Source organism: Ptychodera flava, chromosome 19, assembly GCF_041260155.1.
Source record: "Ptychodera flava strain L36383 chromosome 19, AS_Pfla_20210202, whole genome shotgun sequence".
Taxonomy (NCBI): domain Eukaryota; kingdom Metazoa; phylum Hemichordata; class Enteropneusta; family Ptychoderidae; genus Ptychodera; species Ptychodera flava.
In genome coordinates, this window is record NC_091946.1 from 1,045,017 (window position 1) to 1,060,407 (window position 15,391).

At 35.7% G+C, this 15,391-nt stretch overlaps 1 protein-coding gene across 2 annotated transcripts in view; it reads left to right on the forward strand.

Moving 5' to 3' along the window:
• LOC139118338 (centrosomal protein of 63 kDa-like) overlaps positions 1-15,391 on the forward strand; it is a 51,923-nt gene that overhangs the window by 14,273 nt on the left and 22,259 nt on the right. For both annotated transcript variants that reach the window (XM_070681601.1, XM_070681602.1), the window contains 6 exons: positions 5,310-5,423; positions 5,668-5,796; positions 6,517-6,642; positions 11,005-11,150; positions 13,343-13,486; positions 13,988-14,105. In XM_070681601.1, the coding sequence (XP_070537702.1) occupies positions 5,310-5,423; positions 5,668-5,796; positions 6,517-6,642; positions 11,005-11,150; positions 13,343-13,486; positions 13,988-14,105 (777 nt within the window). The remainder of the gene's footprint in view (positions 1-5,309; positions 5,424-5,667; positions 5,797-6,516; positions 6,643-11,004; positions 11,151-13,342; positions 13,487-13,987; positions 14,106-15,391) is intronic.

The window sequence follows — 15,391 nt, forward strand, 5'->3', positions numbered from 1 at the left end:
TGTTTAAGAAAAATTTTTACTGAAGTGGACACACCGGTATTTACATTTTCAGGTTTAAAATTGAGTGTAATATTAGCACATCTTTCACTGGTCACTGGCCATGTTAGAGGGACAGTGCTTAAGGTATATTGGTTTTTAGTTATTATAGACTATAGTCTATAGAAGCTATTGGGATGGATATCCGTGCGGCGTCCGTCATCAGTCTGTCTATATGTATGTATGTATGTCCATTTGTGAGGCGTCTTTTCACTCAAATATCTTCAGAACCGCAGTACTTACTGATTTGATATTTGTTGTGTAGATGAAAAATATGATTATGAGAAACAAATTTTTAAAATTTTTGATATTGTTGAAAATATGCAAATTAGCACCAAAAAGGGCGTTTTTGGTAAAAAAGTCTTCTTCATATCCGCTGGTCAGACAGCTTTGTTATTTGGTATACAGGTCCCTAGGGATAATCCGACTTAGATTTGTTCAAATTGTGATGAAATATGCAAATGTGTATTTTAAGGAATTTTTTTGTCATTTTTGGTCAAAACTTTATTTCATCAAAACCGCTCGTCTGACAGCTTTGATATTTAGTATACAGGTTCCTACAGATGAACTAAATATGATATATTGAATATATGATGAAATCTGCAATTTTGTATTTTTGGTGCAATTTTTGCCATTTTTGGTCAAAAAATGTCTTTCTCAAAAACTACTTGTCTGATGCCTTTGATATTTGGTATATGGGTTCCTAGCGGTTGTCTTAGTGTGGTATATTGAAATTTGATGAAATCTTCAATTTTTGTACTTTTGGGTCAATTTTTGCCATTTTTGGTCAAAATATTTGTTTCTCAAAAGTTACTCATCTGATAGCTTTGATATACAGGTTCCTAGGCTTTATCTTAATGTAATATATTGAAATTATTAAGAAATCTTCAATTTTGTATTTTTGCAGCTTATTTTGCCATTTTTGGTCAAGCCATCCTGAAATGAGCTATCAAAGATATCCACCTTCTTCATCAATACGTGTGTCACAAAAAGTTATTTAGTCCCCATGGACACCGTCCGGGGGGACTTATAGGTTTGGTCATGTCCTTGGGTGCGTGCGTCCGTCTGTTCACGCAGATATCTCAGAGATGCCCTGAGCGATTTCATTCAAACTTGGTACAAGGATTACTTCATATGTCATACAGATGCATGTCAATTTGTTTACTGATACGATCCAATATGGCCGCCAGGCGGCCATTTTATTATGATTTTTTCATGTACAGAGCCATAACTCAGGCATATCTCAACCGATTTTATTCAAACTTGGTACAAGGACATTAACCTATGTCATACATATGCATGTTGATTTGTTTTGTGATACGATCCAATATGGCCACCAGGCGCCCATTTTATTACCATTTTGGTGTACAGCGCCATAACTCAGACATGTTTGAACCGATTTTATTTAAAGTTGGTACAAGGACATTGACCTATGTCATACATATGCACATTGATTTGTTTTGTGATACGATCCAATATGGCCGCCATGTGGCCATTTGTTTACGATTTTCCATGTCCTGAACCATAACTCAGACATGTATCAAGCAAATTTATTCAAAGTTGGTACAAGGACATTGACTTATAGTATACATATGTACGTGTATTTGTTTCTTGATATGGTCCGATATGGCCACATGGTGGCAATTTTGTTATGGTTTTTTACCTTCTCGTGTCTATTTATAGACAGAGAAGGTATTAGAGTTGAAAACCAATATGCTGCTGTCAAGAACTTCCGTCTGTCAAGACTTCCGTCTGTCAAGATCCGTTGACGTCATGCCATCGTGATGGGTCATATCATAAACTGGTGGGGGTGTTCATGGTTCAGGTTGAGGTGTGGGAGAACGATTTTGAGCTATGACAAAAATCAAAAGGGACTTGGCGGCATAGCCACAGTGTTAAGCCTTTCTCCAAGGTTTCTTAGTTGACTACAATCTATTACAGACTACTGAGCTGACGTTAGGGGTACTCACTTTGTGTTTGCTCACTCTGTGAGCGCTAGTGTTTGGTACTGAGTTGCGTGGATATCCCCTCATGGCCTCACGTGATCTGGGCCTGTTGCATAATCTGCAGAGATGATCATATGCCTCCGATTCTGAAAACTGTCATTGTGTAAGCCTGTCGGTATTTTCCTTGCATTTTTTCTCATTTAATTTTGCAAAATATCGGCGAGTACCTCAATATTTCAAGATAACCCTTTCTTCCCAATCGTTTCCTGGAGTTTCAGAGTCATATGAACGAAAATGAGTGAAAGTTTTAGACAGGAAAATCGGACGTCGGCCATGTTTAATGTTTATAGTACAATCAGAAGTTTACGTGGAGGAATTAACCAACAAACACAGGAGTGTTCATGATGCCCGCCCTCTAGAGGCAGACCCTCCTACCACATTTGATGCTTGTGGAAAGCTTGACCACACAATGGAGCATTTAAACTTTTAGAAAATGACAAACTGAATAAGAAGGTATTCAGAAAATGTCAAATACTGAGGAAAAATGCGCAAATATTCAAATAAACAGGTTAACTGATTGGTCAGCTATAAAAAACAATGAAATGTTTATGATCAAAAGTTTTTGAGATGCGCACATTTTAACAAATACAGAAATTATTAACATTATAAATATAAGACCAAACTATTTTTTCAGGGATAGGACAGGTTGGAAATGAGGGGTGAGAGACAAAGGCACTCCTATTGCTGCATGTGGATGCAGCCACACCATTTCATTTACAGCATACTTATTCACTGTGTTGTGTTCAAGTTCCATATTGTACTGACTGTCATACAAGGATAACATAAGCAAATCAAATCAAATTAGAAAAGGATCAATGCTGTTGTGTGGATTTTGCTGAACATGGCTGATATTTCGCCCTTTTATATTTGGTATCCAGCAAAGGCATATTTTGATGTAAAGTCAAAATTAACACTACATTGCTGACAATATATTTTACCGTTTCTGCATGAATTTTTCTTTTTTAAATTATAGTATATTAGTACTTCAAACAGATTAACAGTTATCGTGATGTCAACCCATAATTTTACATCACAAAGACTGTAATTCTGCCAATTTTTTTTTGTTTTTCAGAGTCATTTTATAAATTTTGCACTGCACAAGATGATTGAACAAATTGCAATGTTTGAATTTGTAAACTCAAAGAATAAAAATCCTTTGGTCACAAATTAAATTATTTTTTGAAAAGAAATTTACTCTTAAACACTTTTAGCATATATTCTTTACACGGTCATGTATTTCAAGGAAAATATGCCTATTAAAAACAGTAATTTCTTCACTTTCAATTTTTTTCATACTATGACAATTATCAGCCATGAGGTTATACAAACACAAGACCAGATAAGCGTTTTTCATCATTTCCACAGGACTCTTTGGAAAATCCATTAAAAACAGTAAAAGTGACTGGAAATGATCACTTGGTATACATTTAATTTATAGATGCCAGGTTGTGTATTTCACATGCACTCAGGTCAGTAAGGAAGTGTGTCATTACTATTTTGGACTGTTAATTCTTATTTCTGAATTGTTTAACTTTTTTCCACATTGAACTATCTTTAGGCAGTTTATACTGTAGCTTAGAATTTTTTTGATTGATGTATTTAATCATCTTTTGGGTTCTTTGGGTCCATATCCCACCTCATGCCCCTACATCATCAACTATTTACCAACAACTCCATGCCAACAACCAATTACCTGACCTGGCCACATATTAGAGAAGGTACAGCGTCATTGGCCCTATGTTTTTTTCATGTCGATAGCCATAACTCTGGCAAGTCTCAACTGATTTTATTCAATGTTTGTACATGGACATTGACTTATGTCATACATATACCTGTTGATTTTTTAAACAGTGAGATCAAATATCGCTGCGAGGCGGCGATTTTGTTACGATTTTCTCATGTACTGAGCCATAACTCAGACATATTTCCACCAGTATCATTCAAAGTTGGTACAAGGACATTGACCTATTTCATACATGCTCGTCAATTTGTTTCACATCATGTAGCAATATCATGTCAATTATTGAAGTTTCGTAATTAGGCTGATATGTCAAGAAATACTGCATCAAATTTCATGAAACTTTGCACAGATATTAAGCTCGCATTGCTTTAACAGTGAAAAAGACATTTATCAGTGTCATTTCAATTAATTTATAATTGCTTATGTAATGAACTTTCCTAATTAGAGTGATATATCCACAAATACAGCGTCAAATTTGATGAAACTTGATACAGATGTTGATCTCATAGTGTTGTAAATACTGCATCAAACTTTGTGAAATATGGTACCAGTGATAATCTATTAGTGTTAGGCTAGTATGAAAAAATGTTTTGCAACATCCTGTCAACTAATTCCCAATTGACTCATTTAATGACCTTTAGGATAGTGGCCTACATTGGTTTTATGTTTTCATCACCATGGAACTCATTCTTGGCCATTGAGCACCATCTGTATCAAAGTATTTTTATCACAGACCTAATTAATGAAGAGGACTCTATCCTCTCAGAGGACCTGTAATCAAAGTACCCATTAACAAGTGGGGACTGTGTCATCAACGATGACTTGTTCTCTACATAACACAGCAGAGCTCTGTCAACTGTTGGTTGCTTGGTTTTTCAAAACCGCTGGTCAGACAGCTTTAATATTTGGTTTACAGGTCCCTAGGATGACCTTAGTGAGATAATTTCTAGCCTAGATTCCTTTTCCGTCCGCTTGCCTCCGTACCTCCGTCCCCACTACCGTCTAGCTTCGTGAGCAGTATTTCGAGCTAGAGTTGTAAAAACTGCTCATTTGAATGTCAATGGTCACCAACTGAGACCATGATGTCACTAGCGTCCCTTTCAAAGTCAATCACTGAAAATGACCCTCTCATGATTGGCGTATGACTTGGTTGGGCAGAGCTGCAGTGTCAACACAATTAACATATTTGACGTCATATTAATTAGCTCTGCCCAACCAAGTCATAGGCCAATCATGAGAGGGTCATTTTCAGTGATTGACTTTGAAAGGGACGCTAGTGACATCATGGTCTCAGTTGGTGACCATTGACATTCAAATGAGCAGTTTTTACAACTCTAGCTCGAAATACTGCTCACGAGGCTAGACGGTAGTGGGGACGGAGGTACGGAGTCAAGCGGACGGAAAAGGAATCTAGGCTAGATAATTTCATTCAGTCAGGAAATATAATGTACTTAATTTTGTATCTGTGTCTATAGTAGCTTCAGGGACTTTGGCCCTATGTTTTTGTTTATATCTTTCCTAATCAGGAATTTAGACTGAAACTTGGAGAGTGTGAGAGTCAGAAGAGGTCACTACAACAACAGATATCAGTTGTAGAATCCCAAAACAAAACTGTGCTTGAAAAATGTGATCTTTTACAAGTGAGTATGGTCCTTATCATTCTTGATGCAAGTTTATTTGGTGTCAGTGTCCACAATGTTAAATCAACCCTGGTTCATCAAAAAAGATTTGGAATTTAAACAAATCAATCACAGAAATGTATCAGCAATGTTTGTCATTTACTGTTATATTTTTGACAAAGAGAATGTCTTCAGGTATTATTCAAAATTCCTTTATGACAGTCTCCAAATTCTACTGAGTGTTTTTTTTCCTCTACATGTACAGCAACAAGCATTAGGCTACCAAGAGCAGCTTAGTAAAAGGAGACAACTACTTGAAAAGACAGAGATCAACTTTCGAACACAGCAATCACAGCTGGAAGGACAGTTAGCCCGCGCTCAAGAAACTGTTGAGGTATGCAGAGTTGTGTAGCCAAGGCCAGCCAGTCAACTGACAATCACTGATAACTGTTCTGAACAATTTATTGACAAAGCCATAGAGTATGTGTACTTCCTGCCTGTGCAGCAGCACCCTACAATAAATGAGGCAGTACAAACAGTGTACAGTTTATTTTACAGTTAGTTAGTAAGCAGTGTGATTTCTGTTTTCTATCTGTTGTGTGGCAACCATTGGCAGTTTAGGTTCCATTCAGTGTCCTAGAAGCCCAGGCACATGAGATAGGATACTGATGTCTTCACAAACAGAAAGACTGTTGATGCTGTTTGTAACCAGAATTCAAACAAAAGGAGAAATAACATTAACAATGTACTTTGTGTCAGTATGTGTGAAAAGTGGTCACTGCACTGCCTTGTGAAAATTCTATACATGAAACTTTAAGTCCCGAGATGAAATAACAGTGAAACAATACTTGTTTTATTGCAAGAAGAAACACAATATGATGTGATCCCATGAAATGATGCTAATGTTTTCTCATTAGGGCATCTTTTAATATGGAAACTTAACAATTATTAGAAACCAGTTGTTTTTTCCAGTTTAGTGCAAATTATCATTTACACTGTTTCACTTCACCAAACATCTTGTCAGTTGTTTTGATACAGATAGGTGGAAAAGTCCATCAGTGATTAGCAAAGTAGGAAGATCTGTCAAAAATGTTCCCTGTCATTCTCTCTGTAGCACAAGGAATCAATGTTGAAGAAGTTGAAAACATCGGTAGAGGAAACATTAACAAGCAATAAACAACTTACAGAGGAGCATAACCGACTCATTGAAGATTTACAAAATGCTCAGAGGAAAAATTTAGTAAGTTCTTGTCTTCACCACAAAGAGTATTATGGAAATATTTATTGGGACAGTACACAAGAAGGCAAAGACTTAGTGACACTATGTGTATGCATGTGACCATCACTGTATGTGTATGCATGTGACCATCACAGTAAATCTCATAGTCTTCAGTACTGGACTTCAAGTTTTAATGTGGAGTTGGCAAATTAGTCATTTTGCACCGTCAGTTGACCAGATTATATCATTTGTATGGTATAATACTTATAATTGGGACTGCTGAGTCAGAATGGATTTATTGATATTTGTTATACGAACCATTAAGGTGAAGTACTACGAATTACGTCAAAATTAAGTTGTGGTGTCATTTTCTTGAAACTTTGCACAAATATTCTTGGAAGTTGTGCAAGTGCAAAAATGAAATAAAAAATGGGGGTCACCACGCTTGTTTCCATGGAAACGGACGTTAAAATGGCATCGTTAGAAATAAATAAAAATGATATAATTCACTTAAACTAAAGAAAGCAATTATAAAATGCTTAGCAAATGAGTTAATTTTAATAAATACCAAGACTCAAGATCCATATCTATCGAATGTATAGTTTTCATGATGTTTGTGAAGAAATTTTAACATAAGTATCGATTACAAAATGACGATATCAAAATTATATCACTACATAATTTTCGAACTTTCTTCCTGTCGCTTTGAATGGTGTCATTTTGACCAAACTTGGTGAATAAACTCCTGACATAATACCATTTAGTTTACACTTTTAATAAAAGGTGTCACCACGCTACTTTTTACAATATCTCCAGGTGAATGGGTAATTTGCGCCAGATAAATGGGAGAGAAATGTTAATTTTTTGCTCATATTGAATAAAAACCAGCTTCCTAGGGGGTCAAAATATGACAAGGTTATAGGTCACATGTATTTCTGAGACACTGGGTCAAAAAATTAGGTAAAAGCGCAATTTCAACAATGACAGGTGATGTTAAATACATGCGCTACAAAATAACCCATTTGCGGCAGGCTGGAGTTAAATCTGCGCAGAAACGTTCTAAAGCGTGTGCGCGTCCGAATTCGTCACCCTTTACCTTAAATGCTATACATATACAATTCCATTGACCTAGTGGATTAGTGCATTCCCTTTCAGTGTATATATGGTAGTAGCTTTCAAAAAACTTGATACTGTATGACATTTTTCGCAGTGTCTTCTCATTCATAACAATTCATGACAGCTTGTTGTCATACAGTGGTGATGTAAGAAAATATTTCAGAAACCACCTGAAATCATTGACAATTTAGTAACCATCTCCACTGTATGCTATTAATGTATAAGCTGACAAACAGACCATGTCTTTTTAGGATAATGATTAAGGTTAAGAACAGAATGAGCTGCATTCAACTACTAGGTACAACCAACAATACAAACGTACTTTGTTCTGAAAGCCACTATTTGTCCCTTTGTTCGACCTTTACGTGTAAGAAGTACATAGCATTGTGCTGTAATTTTTTGTCAAGATCCAGATTTGGTCGCTAGAACAGGCATATATGGTAACTTTTAGAATTTCGTTGTTGTTGAAGTGTGGAAGGTAACCATGACAACATAAGATATCATTGTCATAGTTTCAAATGGTTTTGAGACAAACACTTCTATTCAACTGTACATTATGTAATTCATTATGTAAAATTGTTAAAGGGCCAGTAAGTCTAACTTTGATGATTTTTTTCACTATACTTTTGTTTTTAAGGTAGAACGCACCTTGGGGACAGAAATTCGGGCCTTCAAATTTTATCAATTTTCTTCTGACCTACCTCTTGTGGGGGCTCATTTTGAAACTCTCGGCGAAAGAAAAGTTTTCATGGTCTTAGCTTTTCGAAAATCAAAAGTTTTATTTTTTGCCATAGAGTTAACACAGGGATGGCAGCCATTTTGGATTTCAAATATCGAGAAATCGCAAGTTATTTGTCTCTCTAGTACCAAAGTTTGCATGGTGACCCCTGATATTTATTCTTGCTTTGGTAAGAGAATGGTTGAAAGTTTCTCTGGGGAAAGTTTGAGCAAAAGTTTAAGTCTTTCACTTTCGAGATGCATATTACCTTAACACTTTCACTGCGTAATTAATTTTTATACGTGCATTCCTGTGCGTAGTTTTCTACGGATATATGGCCTTATAAATATTGATTTACATGCATGAGTTGTATCTTTGTAACTATACGAGTATTCGGGACAATTTTTTCAGTGAGTATTGCAATATGACAGAGCATCATAAAAATGAACAAAATGTCACGTGACTCATCTCAAAGGTCACGTGATAATGGCGGCCATATTGGATTTGACAGAAAAAATTCAAAAAATGTTGCATTTTTTGTTATTTCAATATATAAATGTATTTTTTTTCAGCGTAACACTTAAAAAATTACTACTTACATTATATTAACTCAAATTAAGCAGGGGGAACACATACTCTAAAACATATTCAACATAAAGGAGGTAAATATGCATATTTATTACAAGTTCATCTTCGAACAACAGGTATCATCTGACATTCAAAAGAGATATATATTATATAGGGTATATGCTTATATACTTGTAGCTAGTCCGATGTGTAATTGTCACTGATAGATTGATGTCGTACATCATCCACAGGATACCCCATCGACATTTGTGACGTCGGTCATCGACTCTTTGTAGCACTTTTCTCTCAGCATGCTCAGCTGGCCTACCTTTCTGTCTTGCTTGCAATCTCCGTCTTTGCTCAACTGGTTCGGGAACATATTCAAGTTCGGTATTAGAGTTATTATTTGAAATTTGACTTCCGCTATCTCCGTCGAGTTCAGTTTCACGATCTGTGACAATTCCACTATCACTGTCTAGAAAAACATGCTCAAGGGCTTAGTCAGTGTTAAACTGTGCCCGCGTCGCCATTTTTAGATACCCCCTGACAGAAAAATAACAACTGATCACACGATCCTTACAAATTACGGCGGAGAAATGACCGAGTATAGCGGCATTTGTTTACAAATTTGGCGCGCATGCTCATTTAGGTTTGACCTCTACCTCGTACGCTACACTAGGCTTGAGGAAATAGTCAACAAACATGATGTAGATCAGACAAAGCCAACGTATATCAAATGTATATAAACGTGTACGTTCTTGGCGCGTTTACGCGCCTCCCGCAGTCTGGCCGTTGGCGCAGAATGCGCCCTCCCGCGGTGAAAGTGTTAATGTTCAACCATTGTTTCCAGTTCTACTCCCCAAAGCATGTTTAGGTGCAAAGAATTAAGCTTGTCAACTTGCCTGTACATATACGGACTGCATTGTTATTGTTGACAAGTAAATTCTGGTCCAGACGAGAATTAAAATGCACACAATAACAATGCATTTTATCTGTATAGACATTATGTTAACAAGTTAAGTAGTGGATGTTTCAACAAGCTTTTTGAAGTAGAATAAGAACTTGTAATTGATATTCAAAATATAGATACTGAGAAAATCAAAAGTTACGGTTACTGGCCTTTTCAGATATGTGTGTAAAGGAGAAAATGTGGTGAATTGCCCACTTTAAAATTCCATCATTAATTAAGATTGCTGGAGAAGTTTGCAAACCTAAAAACAGATTAATACACTATTGGTACTGATACACACAAAACTAAAACATGCAACCCATAAAACATCACTGCCAGCAAATAAGTCCATGGCCAAACTGCCAGACCGAATCCCCACCTCACAATTGTCAGTTTTGAACATAAATCCCTTCACAGTTCATAAGTTGTAAGCTCAGATACCGTTCATACACATCAGCAAATTGATACACTGAATGTTTATTACACAGTCAAACACATTCAAAGGAAAGTAAAAAAGGGTGAACTTGGCTTTCCAAAGCTTCAGGGATAGTGCTTTCCACCAGCAAAACTATCTCTTCAAGCCAGAAAGTACAGCCATATTTTGCAGAATTAACCCTTTGAGCGCCAAAGTCTCTTTTCGTCCCCTTTATAAAATAAACCCAAGTCAATTTTTCTCATATTTTTGTGAAAATTTTGAGAAAAAACTATAGCCAATGAAATATGATATCCATTTGGTCCAAAATTATCAAAAAATTACAGAAAAATTCATGAAAATGGGTAAAATTTTGCACGAAAATTTTGGCAGGAGAAAATTACAGCGTTCAAAGGGTTAATCTTGTAACTCTAGCAAAAGATGTCTGCATCTTAGACTAGGAAATGGTGATACGACAGATATGTAAATCAGGTACATCAAATGACAAATTTGTTATTCCATCACTTTGTATTTACCATTGTGATTCTTGAGCCGTCCATGCATCTACATGTATTACTTCATTTTAACTGCAATAGTCTTTCAATTTAATTTCATAATCAGAAACTGGAAGATGAATTGGGACAGATACAACTGGAACTGCAGTCAAGAGATGATCTTTTGAAGATTGCAGACCAAGAACAGAGACAGCATGGCAAAGATCTATCACATTTTGAAGAAAGAATTCGCATCAAAGACAATATGATAAGGTAAAATGACAATTTCAGATAATGTGCTAATTTAGTGATAATGATGAGGAAAAGAAAACACTCTATCATTTTCATCAAGATACTTTAACTTACTATGCTGCCATCCCATATGTAATATGGCAGGGAGTATGTTTGTATAATTAAGAAACTGGTAGTCTCTTAGATTGTGCTCACACAAATCAATTAGATAATGCTTTTTTATGTTGTCAAAAAATTTCAACCATATATGCTGTAATTTCTTAAGTGTTCACCAAGCATTTTATCTTGAATAGAATGTCCAAGTCTGATCCCTCGATGCTGTGTTCCAATTTGTCATACAAGTTCAATCTGACTTTCTGTCAAATTTTTCAGTCGCTTGCTAAATAACTATCAATACTGAAAATGTGAAGTTTGAAAGGTTGTTCTGTAGATGAAATGGCTGTAGAAAGGATACTGCACCCTACATCATATCTGAACAGGCATATTTATATGAATTATTCAATATGCTGCTTTTCCGTAAGGTGATTAATATTCCCTGCATATGATTCTCAGTATCATTTTTAGCTACTATAGACTATAGTCTATAGAAGCTATTGGGATGGGTATCCGTCCGGCGTCAGTCTGTATGTATGTATGTATGTATGTATGTATGTCCGTTTGTGAGGCGTCCGTCCACTCAAATATCTTGAGAACCGAAGTAAATACTGATTTGATATTTGTTGTGTAGATGAAAAATATGATTTTGAGAAACTATTTTTTTTAATTTTTTGATATTGTTGAAAATAGGCAAATCAATGCCAAAAAAGGTGTTTTTGGTAAAAAATCTTCTTCATAACCGCTGGTCAGACAACTTTGTTATTTGGTATACAGGTCCCTAGGGGTAACCCAACTTAGATTTGTTCAAATTGTGATGAAATATGCAAATGTGTATTTTTAAGGAATTTTTTTGTCATTTTTGGTCAAAATTTGACTTACATTGTATGTAATTCTTGTACTGTATAAACCCTATCAATTCACCCAGAAAAAAATAATTAATATGATTTGAAATAATTGAATTAATTAGGAAATCATCAAAGCCAAAATAGTTTTAGTGTAGAATTATCAGAAAGTTCATTCTTTTTTGACAGTTCATAGTGAAATGCTTACCATCTTGGAGGATTAAAACATGTAAAGGCAACTTTCCTGAATCCCAACCTTGACATATTCTGAACTGTCATGTATTGTGCCCTGTATGTTATCTAAAAGAAATTGCTCAAAATAGTCAATAGAGATAGAGATAGAGAAAGTTCTAATTTCCATTTATGGTTGACTTGGTAAGGATAAAATAAAATTACTTTTTGAGGAAAAAATAGAGTGGTCAATTAAAAGAGTGGTCAAAGTGATAGGGTTTTTATGGTAAAGCTGGGCTGTAAGATTCCTCATGTGCTATTTATAGCAATTATGCAATCTGTGTAAACAGTGCAATGAAAGTGTTACATGATTCCTTACAATGCTTTTGATGACCTTGAACTTCTTAAGTTTCAAACATTTGTCTCTTCAGTGTGCTTTCTCTGAGTATGTACCGTCTCAACTTATTCAGCAGAACTCATCAAAGATATCCACCTTCTTCATCAATACATGTGTCACAAAAGGTTATTCTCTACATAACACAGCAGAGCTCTGTCAACTGTTGAGTTGCTTGTTCTTTCAAAACCGCTGGTCTGACAGCTTTAATATTTGGTTTACAAGTCCCTAGGATGACCTAAGTGAGATAATTTCATACAGTCAGGAAATACTTAATTTTGTATCCATGTCTATAGTAGCTTCAGGGACTTTGGCCCTATGTTTTAGTTTGTATATTTGTATTACTACTAATAATCCATAACACTTTACCTTTCTCTCATTACGGGAAAGCTCCATTAACTTAGGAATACCCTACTTCCCTAGAGGATCAATTTCACAGACCTGCCTTTCCTACAATGGCACCAGCTGGATTAGATAAACATAACAATGGAACATTCACACCTTGGGGGATTAAAAGTCTTCTGTTTGTCAGCCGAGTTGGTCAGGCAAGGACTCGGGTTTCAGGTACCATGCAAGTTAATGCAGTCTTCCCCTAATGTTCTGTTGGCGCATGACTTTTACTCTTTCAATCCCATACACTTGATGAGAGCTGCATAGGTTGTCAATATGAAAACTTTGGTGGTGTTCAAATGTTTGTGTTTAACTTGCAGGGCATTGGAACAAGGCAAACAGCAAGACAGAGACATTGAAATTGACCAACTCAGAAAACAGCTATCAGATGCAGACACTAACATCAGAGTCCTCAGCAAGAATGAGCAAAGATTACAAGAAGAAAATAGCAAATTACAAATCAAGTGAGTCATTAACATGCATAAAGAAATTGCTTTTGTTGTATGTTGTATTTGCCATGTCTGTATTAACCCTTTGCACCCTGACCCCCTGGTACTCTATGACATCATCGGACATTTCTGTCTGAGCCGGGTTCAAAGGGTTAATGCACACATCTGTCCCAAGTGTGAGTACTGTAAGTAAGATAAAATGATGTAAAATTCTTGTTGATTTGCATCCATGTGGAATCCATAATTGTAAAAATGCCTTTTGCCGTATGTGGTTTTTCTGGGCTTTGTTAATCTCATGTTTTTAAGGCAAAATACCAGGTCACATATTTTTCATAATCATAGAATGTACCTGGCAGTTTGACACAGAATGAATCAATTTAATTAGCCAAATTTATATGATAGCCAATAGCTAATTTTTGTGTTCAGTGTCTGAAGGTTCCCCTTAGAGAAATAACTGTGAGTACAACTGCAAAAAAGGATCAAAATTTTGATTTTGTTTTTATATTTATTTTTCAGAATTGATGATTTGCAGAGGGAATGCACTGATCTGAACATGGAACTTGCAAAGAAAATTGATGAAATAAGACGAATTGAAACCACAGAGGTGAAGAAACTAAATGTTGAAGTCAACAAGGTATGAAATAAGGGATGTATTGACCTCGCCACAGTTGGATATATATACAATTTTGATAAAATATTCAACATAAAGCAAAAGCAGCAAGGCAAGCACTATATGAAGTGTATTGTACCTCAATAAAAAGTGTACCAGCCTGCAGCAGGGATTATTGCCATTGTATCATATCATCATTTGTGTTCTGGCATTACAATGACAAAAGCAAATGAAAAAGTGATTGTCCATTGTTGAGTGGAACTTCAGCATCCAGAACCAAGCATTGCTGACAAGAGGGACACATAAATATGCATGCTCAGCTATGGCAGTGGTATACAAGAATTGGCAATGTTATCGCAATGCAGTAATACTATGATCAGCTGACATATTCCTGTTATAGACTATAGACCTGTAATTTGTTTGGTTTGACCTAACAGGAGTTGATATTCTCATATCCAGGCTTGGTGTCCTCCCTTGGTGTTTATGTTTTGAAGGGAAATAATATCCTTTTCAGAAATATTCTCATCTTATGTCATTCAATCATTTGATAACATTTATTCTTACAAAATGATACTTGGCTTATGGCATTCCGACTGATGAAGCTACTTTCACATCTGTTGTACGAAAATTCATGACAATTTATCATTGGTGTAACTGCATTGACCAGTAGTCTCAAGACAAATTTTCACTTTTCTGTCACCTATAGCAGTGACAAACATGCCAGAACAACTGTCTTCAGTGTTCTCCCCCAGGATCAAGCAAAAGCGTAGCGGCTAATTTGCATAATCATTTGCATATCATTAATTTATATTTGCATATGGATATAAGCTTGCACATGCACCCAGGCATTCATGTACACTCACAACAAAATGCAATGGTAACACACAAGTATGCAATTTGAACATCATGGAAACTCTTTATTACACTTAAATAAATCATCACAGTATAGTACAATTGCAATTAAAATAGAAGATTCAAACAGTAACAACAAGTTCAGATTGAAAGCAAGAAATGGTTCGTCTGATTGGAGTTTCATTAATACATACATGTATATTGCTAATAAAATTGTCAAAATTGCCAACAAAGAGGAAAATTCATAAGTTTAAGCTTTACACAATTCAAATGTAATTGAGTTTTATATCATTTTTGAACGACAAACACCGCGAATGATGTTTCATCACGGGGATCAATTTCAACCAGCCGCCGCCGCGTATATCACTGCCATTGAACATCGACGTTCGATTCTTGATTTTAAAAATACCACCAAGATGATCACAAGACATGAACTAAGTACAACTAGAATCTCTCGA